This window comes from Falco biarmicus, chromosome 6 (genome assembly GCF_023638135.1).
Source record: "Falco biarmicus isolate bFalBia1 chromosome 6, bFalBia1.pri, whole genome shotgun sequence".
Classification (NCBI taxonomy): Eukaryota; Metazoa; Chordata; class Aves; order Falconiformes; family Falconidae; genus Falco; species Falco biarmicus.
The window spans coordinates 54,642,768-54,666,207 of record NC_079293.1 but is presented as its reverse complement, the minus strand read 5'-3'; the positions used below and the strand labels follow the sequence as shown (position 1 = coordinate 54,666,207).

The 23,440-nt window shown below is 39.6% G+C and overlaps 3 protein-coding genes across 3 annotated transcripts; all 3 read right to left on the bottom strand.

The window, feature by feature from the left end:
- Positions 1–634: 634 nt before the first annotated feature.
- TAAR5 (trace amine associated receptor 5) lies at positions 635–2,375 on the bottom strand. Its single transcript, XM_056344104.1, is given in 5 exon segments — positions 635–765; positions 768–854; positions 857–1,083; positions 1,085–1,203; positions 1,931–2,375. Coding segments are annotated over 5 exon segments (1,005 nt in total). The 5' UTR covers positions 2,372–2,375.
- A 9,977-nt stretch (positions 2,376–12,352) lies between these two features.
- Positions 12,353–13,448, bottom strand: LOC130151784 (trace amine-associated receptor 2-like). The gene has a single exon (XM_056344483.1). It carries the CDS (start codon positions 13,422–13,424, stop codon positions 12,387–12,389), a length of 1,038 nt encoding a protein of 345 aa, XP_056200458.1. The 5' UTR covers positions 13,425–13,448; the 3' UTR covers positions 12,353–12,386.
- Positions 13,449–21,728: 8,280 nt separating this feature from the next.
- On the bottom strand, positions 21,729–22,931 carry TAAR1 (trace amine associated receptor 1). The gene has a single exon (XM_056344171.1). It carries the CDS (start codon positions 22,909–22,911, stop codon positions 21,841–21,843), a length of 1,071 nt encoding a protein of 356 aa, XP_056200146.1. The 5' UTR covers positions 22,912–22,931; the 3' UTR covers positions 21,729–21,840.
- Positions 22,932–23,440: the final 509 nt, after the last annotated feature.

Sequence of the window (23,440 nt, the reverse complement as noted above, 5' to 3'; positions counted from 1 at the left end):
CCCTCTTGCACACACAGATCAAACAAAGATTCCATGGATTTCAAGGTCAATACTGAGGAATTCAGGATAGTGTCTTCCGTATGTAGCCCTTGGCTTAGGGACATGTCCCTGTGGGCTAGAAAAATAATGTAAAAAATAATGGTATAACCTTGCTCTCTCGTCTACTGTTGACCACTAGCTTAAGTAGACATTTTGTCTCACCTGTAGTTGCATCCTTATGCCTTTTCGTATTTAAAAAACAACATATGCCCCATGTAACTTTGTAAATCAGCACCACCTGCTTTGTGTAAAAATTAGACATTTGCCTGTGAAGGAAGTCTCTTCAGAAACAGGCAGCAACTCTTTCAGGAAAAGTACGGACAGGGTCCTCTTTGGAGCTGATTACAGTCAATTTTCAAATGTTTGTTGGCATCGCACAACAAATGCAAGACTTTGATAAGAGTGTGCTGGGACAAATGTTGTGGAAGGTGATGGCATGTCTATTTAAACTGGGATCTGCCCAAGCCAGCTGTTTAAAAAAGAAAAAGAAAATAAGAAGATAAGTACTAGCTAAGTGGATGTTGGCATATATTAACAAGAAGTGCTATGATGATACAGCCTACAATATTTTCTACAGAGTACAGGAAGGCTCTGGTCATTCCTGGTACAAGTCTACTGTAGATGTCCTAGAGCAAAAGATCCAATGAGTTAAGACTAGTTTCACAGCTTTCCTGAATCAACAATAGGAAAATTCCTAGGCCAAGGGATTGCAGGCACAACTGAAGCAAACCAAATGAACATGCCAAACGTAACTGGGTGGGTAATGAAATCTAGAAGAATGTCTACCATGGTGTCAATGGTAAAGGGCAACCAGCTCCTACAGCTATCCCAAGAGTCTTTGCTGCTTTCCTTTTCCTCTTGAATGCTCCTACATGTAGCTGAGACCCAATAATCCCACTCATTGTTTTTATCAGCCTGGCTTCCTTGTTAGCCACAGTAAATATTTTTACTTACAAAACTATCTTTATAAGGCAAGGGAAGAATACTGGGAAGTTCAACCACTCCCAGATCTTGTTGAACAGGAGGTAACAGCTATCAACACAGCGTGTCTTGCAAAAAATGGCCCAGTCCTTCTGCTATTGCTATAGCATAGAGGACAGAGGTATAAGCCATAAGCACTGCCCACTCCATCCCAATGTAAATGCAGGGCACTCTTATGGTGAACTTGACGGTGCTTTGCTGATTGACTGGATACCAAGCAAAAATGAATTCCAAATTAAATATAAGAATAAATGCAGTTTATTATAATACAATATAATAAAGGAAAATAGCATGCCATATGATAAAAGGAAACAGTACTGGTTATTATGCACAATATGATAAAAGCAATAGGAGGGAAGCATCAAATCATTACTGCAAAGCGTTACAGAGACTAAGAAAAGGACACATCACCAATTACCACCTTAACGCCATTCCAGGTCCACACTCTGGCTGCGAAGCCTCACTGCAGCTGGTGCCAGGAGTCTCTTGGTAACTGGGAAAATTCCTACACGTTGCATCCACCCGTAGGTGAGGCTCCTGCCCAGTCCCAGACCTGGCTCGCCTTTATCCTCAGTGAAAAACAAAAATAGTTTACACACCTAGTGTATGTAAACTTGTAAGTTTAGGCTAAGTGCAGGCATGCAGTATCTCATGATTCATAAGGTTCACACATGCCAGGGACATTGGCAGACACCCAAGCGTGGTGGAGTTACTGACGTGACACAGCTGCACACAATATTTATGTGTGGATGGTCCTGCTCATATCTTGCTTGTTCAGGGGGCTCAGGACAAACACCACCTGCTCGTTAAAGTTGTCCTTGAGCTTCCTGAGCTCACCGTCCAAGTTAAATGATTTCTAATTGAAGACAAAGACTTTTTCATAAGAGTAATCAATTTAATAATTTTCAACACAGGTAGGGTAGAGCAAAGGGTCACAGATGGCACAGTGCCAATTGATGAAAATGAAACACAGATGAAATATGGAGGTCAAGCAAAAGAGTGTGTCCAGAAAGGTGTGTAGCCTACAGAAGTCACCTCCAAAATACCAGCAGCTCTTCCTGGACAGGATGGTGCTGAAGGGCAGCCCAGTCAGCCCCAGGAGGACATCAGCAGGGTCGAGGGAGAGGAGCGGAAGACTGATGGGGCTGTGCAGGGCTTTGCAATGGGAAACCGTGGTGATGATGACAGGCAGGCTCCCCAGCACCATGATCAGTGTGCTCAAGGCACAGGTCAGATAAATGGCCAGCTGAACCCCAAAGGGGTTTAAGGTCCTGTACCAGGAGCCATTTGCTTCATAGAACAAGATGACGAGCATCCCTTCCTCAGCACTGGGACCCTGGGCTGAGCTCATGACAGTCTGCCCAGGTCCCACCGCCTCCGCTGACTCTTCCACAAGCCTAGAAAAGGATTCACCTTCTAGCAGAAGTTCCAAATGGCTAACCTGAAATAAAGGTAAAAAAAAGGCAGGTTAGAAGAAGAAATATCTTTTAATCAAATAACTTTTATTAAAGCAACTGGACAGTTTCTGTATTTCAAGTGAAAAAATTAGTCTGATTTATCTGTTGTATATGTCTATTGAAAGAAAGCATCTCCAGATCAGTGTATTCAATTTTTGTGATATCATTTTTTATATTATATTTTGGTTTTCTTTCAGCCAACACCACAAGTAGTCCAGCAAATGCAGCAAATCCAGAGGTGTGTGGGCAAGCAGAAAGTAAAGAGAAGGTCTGCCTTCGAAGGGAAATCATTGCTGAGTAACTGGCATTGCAACACAAAGCTCCTTAAGGGATTTGAAAGCTGACTCTCTTATAATGGGACACTGGTTCTTCTGAATTTCCTTGGAAATGAAGTTTCAGTTTAGCTATGATTCTTTTTATTAAGTAGAAGCTGTGAAGTGATTATTCCAAACCATGTAACTTCTGATTGCAAAGGAAAACCCCTCAGGGCAAGCTGCTCATTTTATAGTGTTCTGGCTATGGGGATATATATGGGTATCCATTGTGTTGATTACATAAATATTCAGCAAGACAAACAGAAATATTGTTATGTGCCCTAAAGATCGCCCCTACTTTTTACTTAAGAAATTGCTATTTAAGTTTGAAGTTATTTAATTTTTAATTTGAACTGTAAGAAATATAAGGTATTAATGGATTATAATGGATTGTTCCAGCAGTCTTTTTAATAAATCAGATGACTGAATGATATAATTTTTAACAGTAAGACAACTACAGTTCAATACATGATATTTTTCAATATGTATTTTTGCTCTTGAAATGACTGGTGTAATAGCTGGTATGATATTCCCACCTTCCCTGTCTTTCCCAGCAGCAGCAAAACATGGTAGCCAATCTCTCTTATTTCCATGAACTTTTAAGTCAGGAATATTTGCGGTAAAATATCTCTTTTCATACAATGTGAGCTGTACTGCAGTGCACTGAAATCCTTTTCTAAGTACATGTCTACTGCCTGAGTGGAAAGTGTGAGATGTTATATAAACCAGATGGAGAAAGAGTCCCTATAGGTGACTAATATAACTCAGGGGCATAGAAAGACTAGGGTGTATTTGGCAAAAATTGCCATTTTCTAGAAAGAAGTTGAAATGCACATGTACTGAGCTGCTGTTGAATCTCTGAAGATTTATAGCAGAGGTTGCTGTGAATTTTCTTTCTTTGGGTCTTCCTGCAAGAAGATGCAGCTAATGCCAGCTCATCCTGGAGCATCGGTGACCCTCACCCCATGGAGGCCTCCCTTGCCTGCTCCTGAGCCTCAGTCTCCCCAAAATCATGTCTTTCACTTCAGAAGGAGGTACATCAGGTACCTCTGGATTTTCCTTGTTTCCTCCATAGCAGTCCTCATTTCTATCCACAGTATAAGCTGGCTGAAGATGTGGATACACCAGCCTTCATTCCTGGATGTCTTTGTGATATTTCTTTGATGCAGTGGAACGGCCTGTCTTAACATGGACATTACAGAGACAGCTATCAGACAGGAAAGTCCTCAATTTTTCATCCTAGTCAGGATACAGGGGTTTAGAACAAGCTTCTCACTTATCGGTGAAAGTTTTCCCGGTGCTCAGATCCTCCACTTGTCGCCTGCTCAGTCAGGGTAAGTTCATACCAGCACCTTAAGGGACTCCGATGGGACACCTCTCAGGGCTTGTCTTCTTCCTTGCTCTGCAATTAGCTTTTTACAAGCTCTCCAATATGACCACTGTCCCTTCATCTTCCTTACTGTGAGTTTCTTTGGTTAAGTTGCCTGCTGCCCAGCTCCCCTCCCCTCACTCTTGACATTTTTGAGTCACTCTCTGCCAAAGGCAGCTGACACCCAGCAGAGAGACTGTTAGAATAAGGCTGAGGCAATTGTTTAGACTGAATTTTTAATATGAGAAAGAGTGAAAGTCAGCATCAGTTTACGTATAATTCTGTTTTGTGCCAGGACACAAATAGCAGCTATTACTACAGGGATTTGAAAACTCCTACAAGAGCAAGAATTTTTTATTTTTTCAGTTTTGCTTCAACAACAATTTAAGGTGACATTTCCACACTACTAAAAAACCCAGTGAAAAAAGGTGTAAATTTGGCATAGTACTCCTATGTGCCGAGCTGGAGATATGCTGTAAAACTTCCAAGAGATTTGTTTCTCCTTTTCCTATTTCCACATTTTAACAAGTGATCATTTACTTTAAGATTGTCAGAGGCTTTTGGACAGCTTTCGATATTAACAATAGGAGTTTTGTCCTTAGTGCTCTGACATTTTCATTAGTTTTCATTCTTATATTTTACATGCAATAAAGTATTATTCTCATCCAATTACTTTGTCATTCAAATTCCAAGTAAAATCACATCCTTGTCAAAATACTTACCCTTTCGAGCTAGCTAGCTGTTGTGGTGCCTCTAAAGTGATTGTAACCACCCCTAATGGGAACAATATGTAACAAAACACTCTCAGCTCGCCCTTCCTGCACACATTACTTGTTGGAATTGCTTTGTATTTTTTCCCCTCTTTTCTCATCTGGTCATGGGAAAAGAGATCCATTCATGATTAAGAGAAGGCTCAAATAGTGACAATGTAGGTCTTTTAACCTGTATCAGCTTCAAAAGTAAGAAGATTGTCATAAAATAAAAAATGCCAGTCATACTCAAGATTTTTTTTTTTTTTTGCCCTTTCTTCTTTGGGCAAAATCGCTGGGTGTGGTCTCAAACTGAACTTTTATTGAATGTACTATGCAGCCTAGTAATCCACAGGAAAACGCACACACACAAAAAGAAGGGTAAATGTGCTATCTGATATGGCTTGATCTGCAGTGAAGACATGCATAGCCAATATATTTTTTATTGAAACTACTGCACATAACCTCTAAGATCTTCCAAGTCTTCTAAGTAACCTTTGAGTCTAAGTTCCTTAAAATAGAACAAGACATTTTCAAAGTATTATAGACTTCCTAAGAGGGCCATCATCAGTGCCCCTTTGCTGTGAAATTTTTCCTCACATCTTCCAAAAGAGTTAGTCTGGGATCCCTAAATAGCATGTAACAGTATGAGAAGGCTATGGGCTTCCCAAGATGACCTACATTGAGCTAGCAAACCTAAACCTCAAATCTTCTGTCACATGTTATTACAGCCATATAGCCTATAGTGCAGCCTTTTGCTCTCCCTTGGAGTAGTAAGAAGTGATCATTTCCGAAGAAGTTCAGCATATTGTATATGAGTGTTTTATCATTACTGCAAAGTGGTGGAAATGTATGTAGACTACTGACCCAGGCCATTTATTGTTTATTTAAAATTTAAAATTCTGCTAGGTGTAGTGCACCCCACCTCTGTGCAGACAGGGGATCTCCACAGGCTGTGGTTTGTATTTTTTCTTCGTATTTCTTACACAGAGAGCAGCACTTGACCTTCAGTTTTGTAACTATGGAAAATTCCTGTCCGTAGCACTTACAAGAAATTGTTGCACCTGCTGCGTCCCGTTTTTATGTAACTTTTGCTTTATGTTTTCCTGGTCTTGCTTACACTGGTCTGTGTTCTGTCCATTCAAGCACTCATACAGGACATATCTATATGAGCAGTTTCAGAAGCAGTACCTCTGTAAGTTAACTGTGGCAGCTTAAACCATGTTAGAAGTGGAAGTGAACATGGAGAGAGAACTTGTCACTGGCATTGTCCCCATCTGTAGCATCTCTGTCCAAATTCCAACTGAAGGATTAAAACTGAGGAGATTGTAGATTAGAGAAGGAGTAGAAAAAAAGATCATTTAGTTCAGGAAGTTAATAAAAAGATTTAAGCGGTTCAAATATATTATGTGTTATCTTTGAAATTAACAACGCATATACTTGTTTCAGTCTAGGATTGTCTTAACCCAAAATAAAATGATTTTCTTTCAGTTTATTGATCTTGTTATCCTGTTATTTCTCCTTTTTTTCCATTTATGTCAAATTTGAAATTATTAATATCATAATAAAGTGAAATCCCAATAGATCATCATCTTCACAACATTCTCTCTCGTAATTTTTTTCTGTACAAGCTTTTTTCTAAATGTGACCCCAAAGTCTAGTTTTTAGTGAGCTAAGTGTTTAGTGATCCAGCAGAGGAATTGCAAAAGGTATGAGAGAAAAAGTGAAAATACACACAGAAAAAAATTGAATATGATATATTCTGGTTCAAGAGTTCTCTGCAGAAGAATAATTCATTAATTACACGTTAAAGGTAATCCCAAAACTGCAAAAGAGGTCCGCAGGTACAACCGATATAGCCCCTCCCCAGAGCTCCCGATTCCCTTTGCTGTTGTTTGCAGCAAGCAAAACACATGTCAGCTGGGAATAATCTAACCCAAAGAAGCAATGTTTTAATAGGGCTTTTTAGTTCACATTTCAGAAGAAAAACACTTTGAGCTGGTAAAAAAGGAAGTGAGAGGGAGAAGTAAGGTGTACTGCACAACACTGGCAGAACAAAATGCAAAAAAGAGTTAATACAGCAATACAAGCCCCCAAGTATTCCAGCCTGTGACAAGCATCAAATCAAACTTCATGGCCTTCAACCACCTGGATGTGGCCTATGCAAAGCTGCCTTTTTACACTGGGCAATTTTTTAGTGGCACAAAATGGGCAGGGGTGGCCAAACTCTGAGCAAGGAGAGGGAGAGCACATGGCAGGTGAAAGCAGTGACCCCCCGTGCCCCATCATCCATCTTCTGCCAGCTCAAGGCACCTCCTCAGCACTGACCTGCAGCCAAACCACTGACTCCAGCTATCACTCAGTCCCTGCAATTTCCACCAAAGGAAGCAGAAATGGCCAATATAATTGCCCGCAATTTCTTCATTGTTTGGCTGGTGTGAGTGCTGCAAGACTAGAGGGGATATTCTGGTCCAAGGCTACTCCGTGAGCATCAAACATCACTTTCAAACCCTGAAGACGTACATTTGCTTCCTGGCTGACCTGGCAGTGTTTCACTGTTGGTAGCATTACTCAAATGAGATATCGATTTCTAAATTGTCACAATGAGGAATAAAAATCAATTTTCTGCCCATAATAACATTAGAAAAGCCAAATGTACTGGAATGTTCTGCATTACTAAATAGGAGCACACTGCTTTTGTATACACACAACAGAGCAGCTGCATGGAAGCACCCGACTGTCACTTTGCTGTCCTGATTCTGGGGAAGGGGCAGTAACCTTCTGGGAAGACAGAACTGAAGCTTTGCCCGTGAAACCTTTGGTGAACATGATGGAGATTTTTTATTTAGGTTTTATTTATTCCCTTTAAAAAAATCTAACCTTTAATTCCTGTGAGGGAATATACCCACCTTCATAGATGACAATTTATTTTCATAAGCAGTGCAGTGCAGCAGATGGAGAGAAAGGCAGTTATTCAGAGGCTAGAGCTTCATACCCTAAATTAACCACATTTAAAATATTTTTCAGTTACAGAATGAAAAACTACATTTATAAAATCAGGCTGAGGTTGATTTACCAGCACTTGTAAGACTGTGTCTGGAGTCCTGTGAGTAGATAAAGATGATGGAGTGTTTTCAGCTGGAAAAAGTGTTTTGGTGCCATTCCACTCCCCTAGTTCTTTTGGAAAGTTTGGCAAATAGATTGGGATTACTAGGGTGCTAATTTTCAGACAATAACATCTAAATAATTACCTCATGTGGCTTAAACGTGAGAGTTCGCTCTGGCCCTTGGACACAATGGTTCTTCAGTGTTGTGGCCACGTAGTTTGTGTCTCTGTGTGCACAGCAGAGAATCTGGATAATGCATCCTGTACATGTTGTCAGTGTGCTGGGTCCTTTCCTAGCATCTGGACACAACATTTCTAGGATATTGTATTATCTTGCTGAACGTAAGTCCAGCCATAGGTTACCTATTATTTTATTTAACAGTATATGCAAATACTGTAAAGATAAAAGAACCCATATAAATATTTGCAAAGTTTTCTGAAAATAATTCCAGGAGCTGCTAATTCATTTTTTAAGAATGTGGCAAGTTAACCAAGTTTTTACAGGAAGTCCGTAAAGTATACTGAAATTCACAGTCTGAGTATTGCACCTGCAATGACCATTTTCAAAGGTTTTTTGAAACAAATGATGAAACAAACCATAAACGATAGGGGTGCAGGCAGAGCTGAAGTAATCCAGCCAGAAGGGGGCTTTGCACAGACCCTTAGGTTCTAAGAAATTGATAAAAAGATCAACTATTGTGAGAAAGGCAGCCAAGAACAACAACAAAACCAACCAACCAACCAACCAATCAATCAAAAAACCCCATAGATTTCCATGATTACACATGGTGTTTCTGTTACTTTGTTCTGTTTTTGAAGGAATTCTGATGTTTTCTTACTGCAGAAAATATGTGGACTTGTATTTCTACCATCACTGTGCCTGGAAAAGAGAAAGCAAAGGGAGAAGTCAACACTCCTCAGCATTTCTTAAGTATGAGAGAAAACCAGAAAATGCTGCAGGCAATAGCTGCCATATATTCTCCAATAATGTCAGTATTTAACCCTGAGAAAACCATGCTAAAGGTGAACAAGAATAAAATTGACTAGTTAATTCTGTCATAGGGATGGTCATTTTGGTGATGTAATGCAATGGGTCAAAGATGGCATAATTACAGGCAAGAGAGGGAAATCAGACAAGAAGGCAAGGTTACATACAACTGCGTCACAGGGTGTGTAGAGTTTGCAGGAGAGAGCCCCAAGGTGCCATCATGATTCAATAGAGCTGGCTGTGCTGTGGGGCATAACATGACACTAATGATGATGGAGAAGGCCAGGAACTTGGTGGGAGAGTGGATTGCTGGAGATGACAGATGGAAGCAGTCACAGACATATTTTCCCCCATTTTAGACAGGACAGTTCCACCCATGCACATGTGCGTAGCACAGGGGCAAAGCCCATACTTTGCATTTTTAGGCCCTAGATTGTTAACTGTATCTTGCATTTCTAGGCCCCAAAATCTTAACCAAGTCAAAGCAATACTACACCAGCTGTAAGCTCCAGGGGCTGGGTGAAATCATGATTTGGCAGCATGAAGTATTCACCAAAGTATTGCAACACAGCCAGTCCTGGGGAAGAAAACCAGATAAAACAAAATTGCTTAAACACTGAAGGACAAGATCTGTAGGGGAAAATTTTTTTAGGAAAAAGTTGTTCTTGAGCACGTAAATCCATCTTTGTGTCAAAACTTGGCTCTCCTGCTTTATTTAAAACATTGTATCTTCAGAAGTATCTTTAAACCACCATGATTATAGTGTTACATCAGGTCTAGAGACAAAAGTGACAGTCACAAGTGCTCTGACTGTCACTTCTGTCACTTCTGTCACTTCTGTCACTTGGCATCTGAACTGAAGGACAAGGGGACAAAATCTGGCTTTTAGCTCTGCTGATGCCAGGCACCTGCAGTGTCAGCGTACTGTGGTCACGGGCAGGCTCCGAAGTTAAGGTGTCTGAGGGCAGGATCCCAAGCGCAGGATGGAGCTCAGATGTCCCTAGCTACCTGGTGTGAAATTGCTGATGGGGACCAGTGGCACAGTTCCCTCTCCCAGCTGGCCTCGCCTGCAACCTGCTGCAGCCTCTGCCTGCAAGCACAGCACGAGAGAAGGCTGCTCCCGATCAGAGCCAAACCAATATTTGCCTGGTTTCTTCTCCCCTCCTGCCCCAGAAGGCTCCCTTCTTCCGCCTCTCCATCTTGCTCTGTTCTACATGCCAGAGCACTGCCGGATTAATTATTTTTGGTGTTTAAGTATCCTTTCTCTTATTGAAATCCAAAGCTGCTTTAAATGCTCTTTTTCTCCATCCTGCACTTTGGTGGAAATGTGTAATTAAAAATACAAGTTAAAGCACCTCTCTTTTCTTATAAGAAAAACTAGAATGATTATGGCATATATACAGCTAAAAAGATTCATGGCTCTCTCTTGAGAAACTACACATCCATTTCTATGTCAGTTTTCTTTGTAATGCTTCATCAATGTTTTGTTGCTGTTGCAGCTGTGAAGACTGACACACAACCGATCCAGTGGGAAGATTATTTGGTTAGGTTATATAAATGGAATAATAAATAAATTATTTTAATATGTTACAGTTACAGTTGCATATGCACTTTTGTTCAGGAGTTTCTTGAAAGAGTTATTATCATTTAGTTGATTTTTACTAAAGCTGATTAAAATGTGAGGGTTTTTTTGTCAAAAAATCATTATAACTGAAAACCGAACACTAACTATTGAGCATTAATTTACGTGAATTTATCTGACTTCTTTGGCATATTTTCATTTTGAATAGAAAAATTAATACCTGTAAACCAAAACCTTTAACTTGAATCTTGAAGAATTTATTTTGGAAACTGCAGTGTCTCCAGTGAATTGCCGTTAGGATGTTTTGTAATTGCTGACTTTCTTCACCTCCATAACACGCCTGCCTCCAGAGCCATAGTGTATCAACAACTTCATGCTAAATATTTGTTAAGTGCTCTGCAGTGTGAAGGTATAAAATACAAATCAACACAGAGCTTGCAAAAATAAATCAATCTGTTTCTCAAAAGGTTTTCAGCTGGTGTTTTTGCAGACCAAGTATTTAACCTTTTTTTTTTTTTTTTTATTTTACCACTGTTAGTATAAGATGTCGACCTTGTTCTTTAAAGCTGCTTTTGCCCGTGGGCTCCACGAGGGGGCAGGAAATCCTGTTTTACTAGGGACGGCGCGCGCCTCACGCCACCCCAGCTCGGGCTGTGACTCGCCAGCTCCTTGCTGTCTCGAGTGTGTCAGGGTTGGGGTTAAACTGGGATTCTTCACATCCAAAGTAGAACGTGTTCATGTTATCACAGATCCATCAGTGGAACCATCAGCAAAGAAAATGAGCAGCTATCACTGCCATGCCATACTGATCACATGTCATACTTGTCACAGATAAGCCAAGAAATGAATAAATGTGGGTGGCTTTTTGGTAGTCACACTTTAATAAGGGTGGAGCACACACTGTACACATACCACGAAAGGCAAGTCAGAGGTACAGTTCACAATGAAAAGACTGCAGTAGCTGTATTCAGTAATGACAATTCAGCCAACCTTACTTCAAGCGTGCAGCTGGCGAACCCTGGCAGTGACTCCTACCGGCTTCAGAGGGAGCTCAGCATGGCAAGGACCTCAGTTAGACACTCCAGTTCAGTGTGAAATTGTGGTGGGGTGAATATGGGGCGGGCTGTCAGCAAGCATATTTTATAACCTCTGGAGCCTGATGTCTAAACAAAGAAAGGAGCAGCACATACCTGAGTGTGAGCAGTGCTCTTGTTCCCCAGTACTCCTCCCCGGGTATGAAGCACACAGAGATAAGGGCTGAAAACCCAATTCTGTGTTTTCAGGGGAAAAGATCAACTTCAAGCCAAAATTACGCTCAGATTCTATTTGTTTTGGAATAACGGCAGACTCCATACAACTGCTAATGTCCCAGTCACAAAAGATTGACAAAGACTGCCACCATATTAGCCTGGGGCGTTTCCAGTTTAGGAGATTATCGGTGGTGAACCTCAGGAAAGATTAGCTGCATGTATACAAGATTAAGTGAAATATGAGGTTTATGGACTGTATTATGTATATATGCAAATACTTTCTGAAATAAAAAAAAAACATCAATGCATTAAGAGATTCTAGAAAGACTTAAACTTCTGAAACCCTATCAAGGCATTAAGAGTGAACACAAGTAGTAAATAAATATATAAAGTGAGTCTGATTTTATTAAAAGAAATATTTGATGACACAATTATACAGGACTGACTCACAAAATTCATGTTGCGCATTTCAGGCTTTTACTGAACCATGAAAATCCAGTAATGCACTGTTTCTTCTTCATTTCTAGAGCTGCTGTCAGTAATAGAATTCACTATGGTGACTGATCTTCAGATGAAAGTTTTATTGTACGAAACTGTGGGCTAAATATTTTGCCTTTTAACATGTATTTAAGTGTTCTCCGAAACCACGGATAGAAAAAGCCATATATTAATGGATTGCAGAAAGAATTTAAATACCCAAGCCAGTTTAGAGCATCAAACAAAGGTAAAGGAGTAGAGAAATTTAAAAATGGATCAATTAAGAGTGCAAAAAAACAAGGAAACCAGCATATTAAGAAACCCATCATAACTATACTCAAAGTCTTGGCAGCTTTCCTGTCTTTATTCTTAGAAAGCTCATTTTTCTTATCACTTTTTGTGTTCCTGTGTGCTTGGCTCAATTTACATGTGTGCCTTCGGGAGACCATAAAAATTTTTACATAAATCCCTATCATAATACAAGCAGGAGCAAATAAACCAACTGTAAATAGAACAGCTCCCCACAGTTTGTTGAACATAATAGGGCACAAGCTCGAGCATTTAACCAGCATTTCATAGCCCTCAATTCCAGAAGCATAATCTTCTGAGAAAACCACACCAAAAGCAAAAGCAGTGGGCACTGACCAGCACACTGCTATGATTTGTTTTATGGCTGTGACAGTCATGGTGCTGGTGTAATGCAGAGGGTGGCAGATTGCATAAAACCGGTCCACGGCAATGGAACAAAGATGGAAAATGGAAGATAAGCAGAGCATCAGGTCAAAACTGTAATGAACTTTGCAGAATGTCATCCCAAAATACCAGCAGTTCTCCACAGACCTCACCATGCTGTAGGGCATAATGGCAAAGCCCAGCAGGAAATCTGTGATGGCCATGGATAGGATTAGGAAATTGGTCGGAGAATGAAGCTGCTTGAAATACGAGATGGAAGCTATTATGACCAGGTTCCCCAAGATGGTGAAAATGAAGGCTACTGTTATGAATAGATACATTACCCCTCGTACTCCTGCTGACCTAAAGCTCTCAGGACAGGATCTATTTCCAAACTCAGAGCAATCCATCAAATCCTTCGAGATATTCGGAGAAAGCATAATCAATCCGTTTTTAGACTTCTATTGGAGATGCAGTTCCATAAGCAGATTTATTTTTCACATGTTTCCAAAAGATTCCAAATCCTATTATGAGAATACAAGATAAAGTAAGTCAAGAGCATTAACTCAATTACTAAGTGAAATGCAGTAATTCAGAGGCAAACTTTCTCTTGGCTTAAAGAGAGACCAACTGCAACCAATTATTTTTCTGAAATGGGGCATGAAATCTGATAACTGGAATCTAGTACAAAATTAATTGCAAGTAATATTAAAAAAAACAGCTGAAAGTAAACTTACCTCTTAACTAAATTATATAGTAACATCAGTTTTATTTTGTGCATTCTATCATATTTTGTAAATTATGGGTCTTGTATTTTACATACTTGACAATATTAGCAATTTTAAAGTATTAGAAGAAAAAGATGCATAGAGGAAGAAACCCCTTAAGTCATTCATTTCACTCTGTAAATACTATATAGGAATTATTTGCCTCTTCAATCTTACAGTTTCTAAATGAGAAATATTATGCGAGCTGACATACCTCAGCTTTCTTGGACATTTCAGTTAGTGGACTACTCACGTAAATGCTCATCTCAAAGAGTCACATATCAGCTGCCAAAACCCCCTTTTCCAAATTACTGATGATGCTAAACTCACCTGCGTCAATTTTGAAGCACTAGCAATGAACACATCTGATGGAAATCGGTTGTAAAATTAGTATGATAAGAAATGTTCTTTTCTTTCCTTACATATGCACCTGTTTTCTATCATTATAATTCTGCTAACTAAGAGGGAGTGGATCTAGACTGAGTCTTGTCTCCTGTAACAGACCGTGGTCCAGCTGCAGTAGTTATAAATGAATACACTAGTGAGTATTTTCAAGGGCCAAAAAATTCCCTTCATTTATCTAGGGAGAACCAAACCCATTTCTTCCACCTCTTTTCCAGATAACTTGTTTTGGGCTAAAAGCAAATTTAGAGATACAAGCAGAAAGAGATACTGTTCTCCACAGCAATTTAACCCACTTAGAAGGAATTTGGGAAGCAGCTCAGTCCACTGGCTTTTCCAATAAGTATCACCCTGGAATGAAAAAAATACAGAAACAGAGCATCAAAGGATTAAGAAGAGTTCTTGGCAGTCAGTTTTATAGGCTAGTCCTACCTGCATCTTTTTAATAAAACCATTGATAGATTCTTTATGTAGACATTTTACTGGGTTTTGTCCTGCAAAGCTGCTGAATTGTTAAAAGGCAGATCCCCTCTGTAACTTGGCTCAGATTAAGGAAAGATGGGAATTTATTATTTTTTATTACATTACATTTAATTCCCAGGCAAGTTTGAGCTAAAAATATGTATATAATTTAGGAGTTTACAACAACAGGAGATAAACAAGCCAAGTGCCTGTATTCCCAAGACCATTATTTCTGTTTGCTCTATTAATTCATTTACCCTCATGTGTAGCGGAGCTATTTTGGTGACTTAAGGTAGACACAAGTCATATCAAAATGGGTTTTTGAAAGCAGAGGTTGAAGGTAAAGGTGAAGGACAGTTTTTCTGTTTTATATCTATTTTAGTGGCCAATACATTCTTTCACATTTCTTAATAATTACCATTTCTAATGAAACTTAGAAATGAAATATTTAATAACCTTGAAGAAGATTATGATCTTGTAATTTAATGGGCCACAACAGCACTTTCTCTCATGCTGGTTGTATCTGCAGCTTTCACATAGCATATAGAAAGTCTTCTCCATACATTACAGAAACACATAAAAAGAAGTGTTGGCAATCTATCATCTGTTATTGGGTAATCGTTATTTATAAAGAAATAAAAATTAGGAAATGTAGTGTAGACAAGAAAAGACAAAATTAATTCACTATTAATGTAAGTGGTCAGAGGTGGACACTCAGACTTAATGCTGACCCTTATGCAAGTGTATTGAAGATGCGTTACAAATCAAGGGTAAATGATCACTATTCAGCAGAGGCTGGATTTTTATTGATTATGATCTGCAGTATGCCACAAGAACAGGGCAGAAAATAAATATGGTTTTCAAAATGAATTAAGGGAAAAATAAGAACATTTAAAGGAGTCTGCTTATGGCAGATGCTTTAAAGACAAACAAGGAAATTTTCTGTTGGAAATAAAATCTAAATCTTTGGGATTATCTACAAAGAATCAGTTACAGACTCCACATATGGTAACATTTTGTCAGTGTGTACAGCAGAAATATTTTATCTTGGAGATCTGTCAGTATTTTTGAGACAGGCATGTCTAGTAATTTTATTTTTAAGAAATCAAGTGAGAGATACGCAAGTTTCACACAGATGATCCTTTATTAAAAGAAGTTACTAAAGGAGGAATCTATGCAGACACAATTATATTGGATTAAAACAAAGCAACCTGTGGAAAGAGACTGCACTTGAAAAAGCATTACCTTCAGAAAGCAGCCCCCCATGTGCCTCACCATTGGTTCTCCTTTCAGCATGGGACAGAGGGCAGTGGTGGGGTAATAGTTTGACACCTTACCTTTCAGAAATGAAATGTCTAAAACCTGCTAACAAGTGTACAGGAACTGAAGTCTTTTAAATGAAACTTTTAAACTGCATTAAAGTAAGACTACAAAAAAAGACCTTAAAAATTGTCATTGAGTGAGGCACTGCTGTGCTGCAAAGGCAGTGTGGAGAGAAAATTGTCATAGTCATTATTTTCACCGATAAAACAGTTTAGTTTTATTACAATATATGAGTTTCCTTCATGTTGTACCTCACAATTTCCATGTTGTCCTTAATTATTGATTGGAGACAACTATTTAGTTACTTATTACTAACTGCTTTTATTCCTCTGGGCTCGCTTAAGTAAAGCAGAAATGACAGCAATAGAGAGCAAAATACAAGCTCAAATTTTCTTGAAGAATTGTTTTATCTTGTTGGTAACGGAGAAAGTCCGAAGCATATAGGATGCACTCTGTTTTCAGTGATCTCTCTTTAACTGACAGATCTCTTTTAGTCAGTATGCTGTGAGTACGCATTGTTTAAGGAGATTGACTTTTCCTATACTTACGGGAAATAAGAGATCAAGACATCTAGGAGTGGGTTCTGGAGTTGCCACTGCCGAAGCTACCTGTGAATTCAGTCCCTTAGCAAATGAATGCTTTACAAAAGCTATTGCATAGTCATCACATAGAAACATTTTCAATTACCAATGCAAGTTGGTTGAGTTAAAGTGGCAGCATGATGGTGAAAAGATCTCGTTAAAAAACCTACGAAGTAGGAAATCAGTTGGAAAAATCTGGTTGTGCAGGACTACATAACATTATGAGACTCACTAAGTATTATGGGAATTTAATTTCAAAGAACCACAGAATAGTTGAGTTTGGAAGGGAACATTGCCCCATCATCCAGATCATTAACAGAATTGGACCCAGTATTAATCTCTAGGCTACACTAGACTAGTTGCTGGCCTCCAACTAGACTTTACGCCAATCACCACCCTCCTGGCCTGGATGTTAAGCCTGTTTTCAGTCCATTCTCTGCTCATCCAGCCCACGTTTCATTACCTTCTCTATGAAGATCTTATGGGGGACAGTGTCAAAAGCCCTGCTGAAGTCTAGGTAGACAATAACCACTGCTCTCTTCTCATCTACCAGGCCAGTCATTTCATGATAGAAGTTTTAAAAATTTAGGCTATGTCTAATGGAAACAGGCTAGTAAAAAAGTGCTTACAGATAGGCATAGTCTTTTTCTGCATTAGGTCTTTAGATGCAGTAGTGTGGAAGTAGTGTTGTACATAACTAAGATGATCAGAAAAACTACAGAAGTAAAATACTTTTGTAGAACACTAAGAATCTTATGTTTAACTGTATCTAGTGCTTTCCTCCTTACTGAATGGCTCTTTATGCATTGTAAAGGACAGAGAGTGCACAGTGTGCACAACCTAGATGAGTTAATGATTTAAGGAAAGCTATACACTTTGCAATATTTACACAGTTTGAGAGATCAATTTTCTTGTTTGAACACTGCACTAATGTATGTTTTTATCTATCTAGTTTAAAATCTCCATTTTGGAGCAAAGCTTTCCTTGTAAGGCTTCTAGAAGGGTCCTGCTCGGACAGTGGGTGCTCCTGCTCTTCCCCTGTCCTGCTGCACCTCGTGTCTGAGGGGCAGACCATGAGCCTCAGCCACAGGTGGACCACCATGCATGAGGCCGTACATAGCAGGTGGCATTGCACAGGCTGCCACACCGTGTTACAACCACCAAACCACAAGATAGAGGCACCGAGGCAGAGGGGACAGGTGGCAGTCTGTGATTCTGAAATTTACTGTCAGTTTTGTACAAAGCATGAGAGGAAGGTGACATTGCAAACGGTGCTCACTGGTGGCAAAATGAACAGACATAGGTTTACTGGTGAAACAGAGCCTTTCATCATGCTGGAGTAATTGCTTTGCACAAGTTTTCAGGGAAGTTAAAACATATGAAATCACCCACTGGAGACTCATTTGTTTTGCAAAAGCTGGCCATCTGGGAAGGTTTAATAAGGCCACTAATTAAATGTGTTGATAAGGAATTTGACAGTACCCTTTGCACTTCATTTACATGATGCTACTTTGAGATTGCAGTAAGGTACATTCTACTTCACCAGACCTAACTCATAATCTGATTGGACAATAGTATGAGGCATTTTTCTTGTGCTCTCCTAATTTATCAAAGTCTTGGGTTCAAATAGAGTCCCTGCAGCCTCATTAACACATCTCATTTGTACATCCCTCTCGCAGTGAGAAATAGCTTTGCGCTGCCTGTGATTAGAGCTAATGAGAGAAAGTAACCTGGGACTTCATTAAAGTTGCTCTGCTAGAGAAGGCACTCTGTAAACAGAAGGCAAGGAGACTCTTTGAGAAAGTACCACCGTTAGGTAATAGGACACCAGAGGAAAAAGTTATTTCAGAAACTTTCTGACTGGGCTGTGGACAAAGCTGGCATAATTGTAGGTTACTAAGAACAAGGAGAACTGCCTTCTAGGTGTGCATGAAGGTCACCACCTGTCTGTGGCTGGAAGCCCCTTGTTCCTATTGCAGAGAATATATATCAGTGACATCTTGGCTAGACTAGCTTGCAGGAGAGTTGTTGGTCTATACACTGAAAATTTCTTCTACTATTTCCATTTACACTAAATAGATTGTGGTGATCTTGTGCAGCCACGATGCTGAGATGGCCTTTCTACTGGTTTTGGCTGGGATGGGGTTAATTTTCTTCATATTCACTTGTGGTGCTATGCTTTGGATGTGTGATGAAAACAGTGTTGACAACAGCCCCCTCTTTTAGCTGTTGCTGAGCAGATCTTGCGTACAGCCTCAGGACCTTGTCTGTGAGTAGAATGGTGACACACAAGAGGTTGGGAGTGGGCGCAGCTGGGACAGCTGACCCCAAATGATGAAAAGGATACCGCACATCATGTGATGTGCTCAGCAATAAAACCTTGGGGCAAGCAGGGGGAAGGGGTTAAACCATGACACTCTCCAAACTTCTGTACAACATGGACTGGATGGCTGAGACTCCCCTCACCCAAGGTCTCCCCTATACACCCTCCCTGGCAGGTCATCTCCTCACAATGACCTGACAATTTTTGACCTTCTTACCTCCTGATGTTCTCCAGGACAGGACACAGGAAACTATAGCGTGCCTCTGGGACTTCACAATCCACCATCCCACCATCATCTCTGAGCTGCAGCTATTCAGGCAAATCTTCAATAGTAGCTCCATGAACCACTGCCTAGATCTAAAATCTCATTTCAGGGCTCTTGCTAGTCAAGAGCTGAGAAGACATCTAACTTCTAGTTCCCAAACCCTGGCCTTTGAAGCGAGCATTTTCTGAATCCCTGGTTCATGCCAACTTTTCCATAGTGTGGGATTCACCTGTACTGAGTGATCCTCATCTCAGCTACCCAAAAATTATATCTAAAAACATCAAAACATCTATTCTAGTCACTGAAAGATCCCTCTTAGTCGGAAGAGAAAGAATATCTGCAGGAACAATTCATCTTACCTAAAAATGGTAAGACAAAACACGCTGTGAAAGCAACTGGTTTTCTACAGTGAGTATAAAGAGAACTACTAATGACTAGAGAAGATGTAATGCCTAACTTTTAGGTGTATAAATTTACATTAGATGGCTATCAGCCTTCAAGAGTGTGGGTCTCTTTTTTTTTTATTATTATTTTTATTTTTGAAGTTTTAAGTGGATTAGATTTGCCCTAGGGTTTAGACACAGAGTGCAGAGGCTTGTGCTCTATTTGACCTAGAGGCTATCCTGCAGGCAAGCTGGGATCATATTCATTCACAAACTCTTGCTGCAACAAGCAAATAATGCCAGAAATATGTCAGAGCAAGTTACGAAGAGAGACTGACAGGCTGGGAACTCTGGTAGAAGTGAAATTCTCTGGAAACACAGTAATGTTTCCAGATTTTCAGGGGGATAGACAGGAGATAAAGGAAAAGAAACAACTTCTCCACTCCACTGACTTCCTAAAGGACCTATGTTAATATGTACTGAACTTAGTAAATATAATTTAAAAGCCTCAGATGGGCAACATTCCTCATAGGGAAAGATCACTTTCCTTTAATCTGTAACACCACCAGAAGAAAGGAGGTATCACCTGACAGCACTTCTGAAACTGCAGTTTCAAGAGAGATCTAGATGTCCAAGTGATCATGCAGTTTCAGAAGGTAACACAGACCATGAGAAAATTAGCTACATCATGTCAGCCTCACTGGGGATGAAGGAAGATGAGAAATACCCATTAATTTATCAGAAAGATAGACTTTTTTGTCTTAACTTACCTTATTTCTGTGAGATAAAGTATTAAAGTAGTCATATTGTCACTAACAAGGGTTATCTTCCACAGCATGTGTGCTGATGTAGTGTATATTTCATTCTTCCTTTTTATGTCATTTTGGAGAGTGCAAACATACAAGATGATGGTGAATCAATTTTAGATCCCAATATTTTGCTCTGCTGAAATGTAGCATCATTCAATTTTTAAGCTTTACAGCACAGAATGCTTCAGTGCTCTACAAAGCACAGAAAAGAAAGACAAAATACCCATACAACGTGCAATTATACATGCAACATGAACGGAGGACATCATCTACTGTTGAGCATAGCTCTTATTTCAGTACAGAGTCATCAGTTTCTCTCTATAGTGTCTTCTCAGGTCCTAATTCTTTCGTCTCCATTCCCAGAACTGGTCCTTCATAGTCGAACCAGGTGTCACAAGGTCAGGCCATAGGTAATATTTCCTTCTCTTTGGTGATCTGTTAACTCCAGAAAAGCCAGGTCATAAATTCAAAAACATAACAGTCTGTGGGTCTTCTTTAGATGGTGACCATGTGCTAGTTTTTTACCTACTCACCTGTCCTTCATGTCCCAGTCTGGGTGTCCTGAGAAGCTGCCCACAGATGTAACCGTGACAGCCTGCATGTCCAGGTCCATTCCTATAGTCCTTCTTCTGCCACTCCTCCTGATGCTTCCACAGCCACCCTGACCCATTCACCCTCCATTCAGGCCAACCATAGCATTTCTTAACAATTTTCTATATTCTTTCCTCACCAGCTGTCACAGCATTGCCATCAGACAGAATAACAATATGACCAAAAAAAATTTCTGTGAGATGTAAATTGGCAAATACTTTACATACAAACATTCATTAGACAAGCATCATTTTCTGGCACTGTCAGGTTCAATGTTGCTTTTTGCTATTGCTTTTCATTTTGTACCTCGTATTTTTCCTTGTCTTTTGACCATGTTAAACATGCTTTTGATCTCATTAAGCAGCAAAGCCTTTAAGTGACAAACTCATAGGTGACAAGCACTAGTTGAAATGGAAACAGAAGGAGCAGCATGACTTTTCTTTGTCTGATCTTCCCTCCATGGAGTTTGCTGGTATGGCTGGTTATAGGCACATCTGCACACATACTGAAGGAAAGGGACAAACTTAAAAGTTTGGGTTATTACTCAAAGATGTCTAGAAATTCAATAGGAAAAAAATTCTCCTCTTTCTAGAGGATGATAAATAAACACAAATATTGTAATATAAACACACCTTGTTCAAGAAATTGATCTGTTTTATCAGAATAATTTCTTAATGATGAAGAGCAGGGATATGAACTGCTGTAAGTTTTTTTAAACTTAACTCTTGGTCTTCTGTGCATTGCATATAAATAACTAGAACTGAAACATTACATATGAATCCCAGTCTGGTATGAAAGAAGATGTAAAGCGCAATAGTTGTTTATTTCCTTGAACCAAACTTGGTAAATGAGTAAAGAAACAGGTGTTTCCTTCATTTTTAGCTCTTACATGCAGGAGTTCAGCCTCCGGGCAAAAATGCAAAGCCATGAATCCAACTATTTAAAACATGCTACTCTAAAAACAAATGAGTCCTGGAAGAGTCCCGCTGAAAAACTTTTCCAAGCAGAATGATTTTTAATGCCCTGCGAAACCACATGTAAAAAAATGCATAAACAATTGGGTTAAATGTAGAATTCAAATAACCAAACCAAACCAAAGCATCAATGAGAATAGGAGGTATCACATAATTCATAAATGGGTTGGTTGCTGTCAAGAAGAAGAATGGACTCCAGCAGATGAGAAATACTCCCATTATTATGCCTAATGTCTTGGCAGCTTTCCTTTCTCTGCAGAGTGAAATGTGTTGCTTCATTTCAAATCTCATCTTTTTTTGGCTAATTGCATTAATAGATCTTGCCTGCCTCTTGGCTATAGAGTATATTTTCCTGTAGATGTATAGCATAACAAATCCAGGGATGTAAAAAGACACTATAGAGGCCACAACACCTGAAGTCTCATTAAAAATGACAAAGCATCCTCCTGCACAATGGACATGGCTATAAATCTCTTCTGCCCCTCGCAAGTTTAGGTCTAGAAAGATCATCCCAAAAGCAAAAGCAGCAGGGACCATCCAGCTTACAAATATCATGACCAGGATAACAAAAGTATTTATCTTTGATTTGTATCTCAAAGGATCACACACAGCATAGTAACGGTCAATGGATATGAAGGAAAGATGGAAGATGGAAGCTGTGCTTAGCATAATGTCCGTGCTTGTGTGGATCTTGCAGAAGATCTCTCCAAAATACCAGCAGTGCTCAACAGAACGCACCATGCTGCAAGGCATGATGATGAGTCCCAACAGAAAGTCTGCTGTAGCCATAGAAAGTATCAGGAAATTTGTAGGTGTATGGAGCTGCTTGAAATGTGATATTGAGATGATAACCGTCAAATTTCCAACCACTGTGGCCAGAATGATGCAAACCATGAAGATATACATGGAAACACGGATGCTGTTTGACCAGCTGCTCCTTATGCAAGAGCCATTTACAGATTCACAGCACAGTTGCATCCTTACTGAGGTCTCAAATCCACGTAGGCATGCAGCACGGGTACTGTTTTTCCTAATGCTGAGATACATTTACAACTGTTTTTTTCCTTTCTATACAGGGAGAGCTGCAGGGAGGGAAAAAAAAGGCAATTGTAAACACCTTCACTTCCTTGAATGTGTAGGGAATTCATATTTCATTATTTATGGAGGTTTAAACTATTTTGTAATTATACTTTTAACAGAATTATGCTTTTAGATTAGACTTCCCTTGAAATGTGGAAGTCATTTGATGAAACAAAGTGTATAATGGGGTGTCCTCACACAAGTAGCTTCCAGAGGACTACACTGGGCAATGTCTTGTCTAGTGGGTGGATGAGAAATCTTTTTCATTATTTCCTGTTTAAACAGTCCTAGTCTTCTTAATCAAAATTTGTTGGAGTCCTGTATCTCTGTTTGCTCTTGAAAACCAGCAATTTTAGATTCTGAAGCTCCCTCAACTTATTTTTTATTACGCAAATCTAAAAATTACAAGTATAAAACAGAAGGCTAGAGCTGAGAAGCCCATACTTGGCCTCTCCTCCAGCCCTGACCTCACAGCGATACCTGAACACACTGTGCA

Bases quoted from the DNA above. Each gene is read 5' to 3' on its own strand.
- LOC130151784 (XM_056344483.1), bottom strand. From the start codon at position 13,424: ATGCTTTCTCCGAATATCTCGAAGGATTTGATGGATTGCTCTGAGTTT.
- TAAR1 (XM_056344171.1), bottom strand. From the start codon at position 22,911: ATGTATCTCAGCATTAGGAAAAACAGTACCCGTGCTGCATGCCTACGT.